General features: G+C 36.2%; 1 protein-coding gene across 1 annotated transcript; it reads right to left on the bottom strand.

Moving 5' to 3' along the window:
* Nucleotides 1–414: 414 nt before the first annotated feature.
* On the bottom strand, nt 415–893 carry LOC138876358 (secreted RxLR effector protein 161-like). The gene is made up of 2 exons (XM_070155271.1): nt 797–893; nt 415–737 (listed from the first exon to the last, which is right to left on the bottom strand). The coding sequence occupies exons 1-2, from the start codon at nt 891–893 to the stop codon at nt 415–417; spliced, it is 420 nt and encodes a 139-aa protein (XP_070011372.1).
* Nucleotides 894–2,136: the final 1,243 nt, after the last annotated feature.

The following is a 2,136-nucleotide window of genomic DNA, read 5'->3' as shown; positions in this document are numbered from 1 at the left end:
TCAATAAGTCATATCAACACATGTCATATGAGTATATTATTTACTGTATGAGACTGAGCAAAGATTAATCTAGATATTTACACAAGTTTCAGATTTTCTAACCAAAAATAATTTTTTTTCATTGTGTATTCTGAATTGGTCCCATTAGGTGATCTTAATCATCCCTAATTCTAACTTGTTCCTTTCAAAGTGCTCCCTACTAAGTGCTTTTGTGAAGATGTTAGCAATCTGTTTATCAGTAGCACAAAATTCTATAGTAATCAGTCATTTCTCATAGTTGTCCCTCAAAAAATGGTGTCTAACATCTATGTGCTTAGTTCTCTTATGATGAACCAGGTTTTTAGTCATACTAATAACACTAGTGTTATCATAGAAAATTGGGATGCACCCAACTTCAATACCAAAATCCATCAACTACTGTTTGATCCACAATAATTGAGCATAACAGGAAGCAACAACAACATACTCAGCTTCAACAGTAGATAGGGCCACTGAATTTTGCTTCTTAATAGCCCATGACACAAGACATGAACCAAGGAAGTGTGACATACCTGAGGTGCTCTTCCTATCCACAAGAAAACCTGCATAGTCAGCATCAGCATATCTCACTAGGTTAAAGTTACTAACTTTTGGATACCAAAGACAAAGGTCAGTCGTGCCTTTCAAGTATCTCAATATTCTCTTGACAACAGTCAAGTGGGATTCCTTTAGATTTGCTTGAAATCGAGCACAAAACCCTACATAAAACTAATGTTAGGTCTGCTAGCAGTAAGATACAAATGTGCACCAATCATACCCCTATACAACTTCTGATCAACAGATGAACCAGGTTCATCTATGTCCAATTTTGTGGCTGTTGCAATAAGAGTGTATATTTCCTTTGATTCTTCCATTTTAAACTTCTTAGTCAACCCTTTTGCATATTTTTGCTGATAGATCATGGTTCCATTTGAGTTTTATTTAATTTGTAAGCCTAAGAAAAAATTAAGTTCACCCATCATATTCATTTCAAATTCACTCCCCATAAGTTTAGCAAATTCTTTAGTTTTTCAGTGGTTGCCCCAAAAATTATGTCATCAACATATATTTGTACTACACGAAGATCCTTACCTTTTTACCTCAAGAATAGAGTGCTATCAATTTTACCTCTCTTGTAGCCATGTTCAAGCAGGAATTTGGATAGTCGTTCATACCATGCTCTAGGAGCCTGCTTGAGTCCATAGAGAGCCTTGTCTAGTTTGTATACATGATCCGGACACTCCTTGATTTCAAACCTTGGAGGTTGTTTAACAAACATTTCTTCCTTTAAGTAGCCATTTAATAAAGCACTCTTAACATCCATCTGGTGAAGAGTAAATTCCATGTGTGCTGCAAAGGCTATGAGGAGTCTTATTGCTTTCAATCTTGCAATTAGAGCAAATGTCTTATCATATTCTATGCCTTCCTCCTAGCTATAACCTTGAACCACCAACCTTGCCTTGTTCCTTGTAATAGTTCCATCTTCATTAAGTGTTTCTGAAGACCCATTTAGTGCCAATTACTGATCTGTTCTTGGGTCTTGGAACTAGATGCCAAACTTGATTTCTTTCAAACTGATTGAGTTTATCTTGCATTGCATTCTCCTAGTCTGCATCCTGCAAAGCCTCATCAACATTTTTAGGTTCAATAAGAGATAAAAAAGCATCAAAAGCACACAGATTCTTTAATTGAGATCTCGTTTTAATTCCAGAGGTTGGATTAGTAATTATGTTCTCAATGGGATGAGAACTTTAATACTTGTAAGGTTTCACAACCAACTGGTTTCTGTTTGATGTTTCTCCCATGTTCTGTTGCTGAGGAACATGCTCATGGACAGGTTTCATTTGGGGATTAGATTCAGTTCTTCTTTGTTCAGTTCCCCATGTCAAGTTGCCCTGGATGGAAGAACCTATTCTATCACATGTTCCTTCTTCTGGTGCAGCTTCGGCTTGGGCTGTGACTTCATTTAACTCTTTTACTAGCCTAATAACTTCATCTTCATGTTCCTGTCTCTTAGAAAGAATGTTAGTTTCATCAAAAACAACATGTACACTTTCTTCTACACACATATGTCTTTTGATGCATACTTTATAAGCTTTACTATGTGAAGAATATCCC

Source organism: Nicotiana sylvestris, chromosome 8 (assembly GCF_000393655.2).
Source record: "Nicotiana sylvestris chromosome 8, ASM39365v2, whole genome shotgun sequence".
NCBI classification, from domain to species: Eukaryota; Viridiplantae; Streptophyta; class Magnoliopsida; order Solanales; family Solanaceae; genus Nicotiana; species Nicotiana sylvestris.
Note: the sequence above shows the minus strand (reverse complement) of the source record. Positions and strands in the feature narration are given on the sequence as shown.

Coding starts and splice junctions, on each gene's coding strand:
- LOC138876358 (XM_070155271.1), bottom strand. CDS start 893: ATGGAAGAATCAAAGGAAATATACACTCTTATTGCAACAGCCACAAAA. Junction 738..796: donor TGATCAGAAGTTGTATAGGG/GTATGATTGGTG, acceptor AGTTTTATGTAG/GGTTTTGTGCTCGATTTCAA.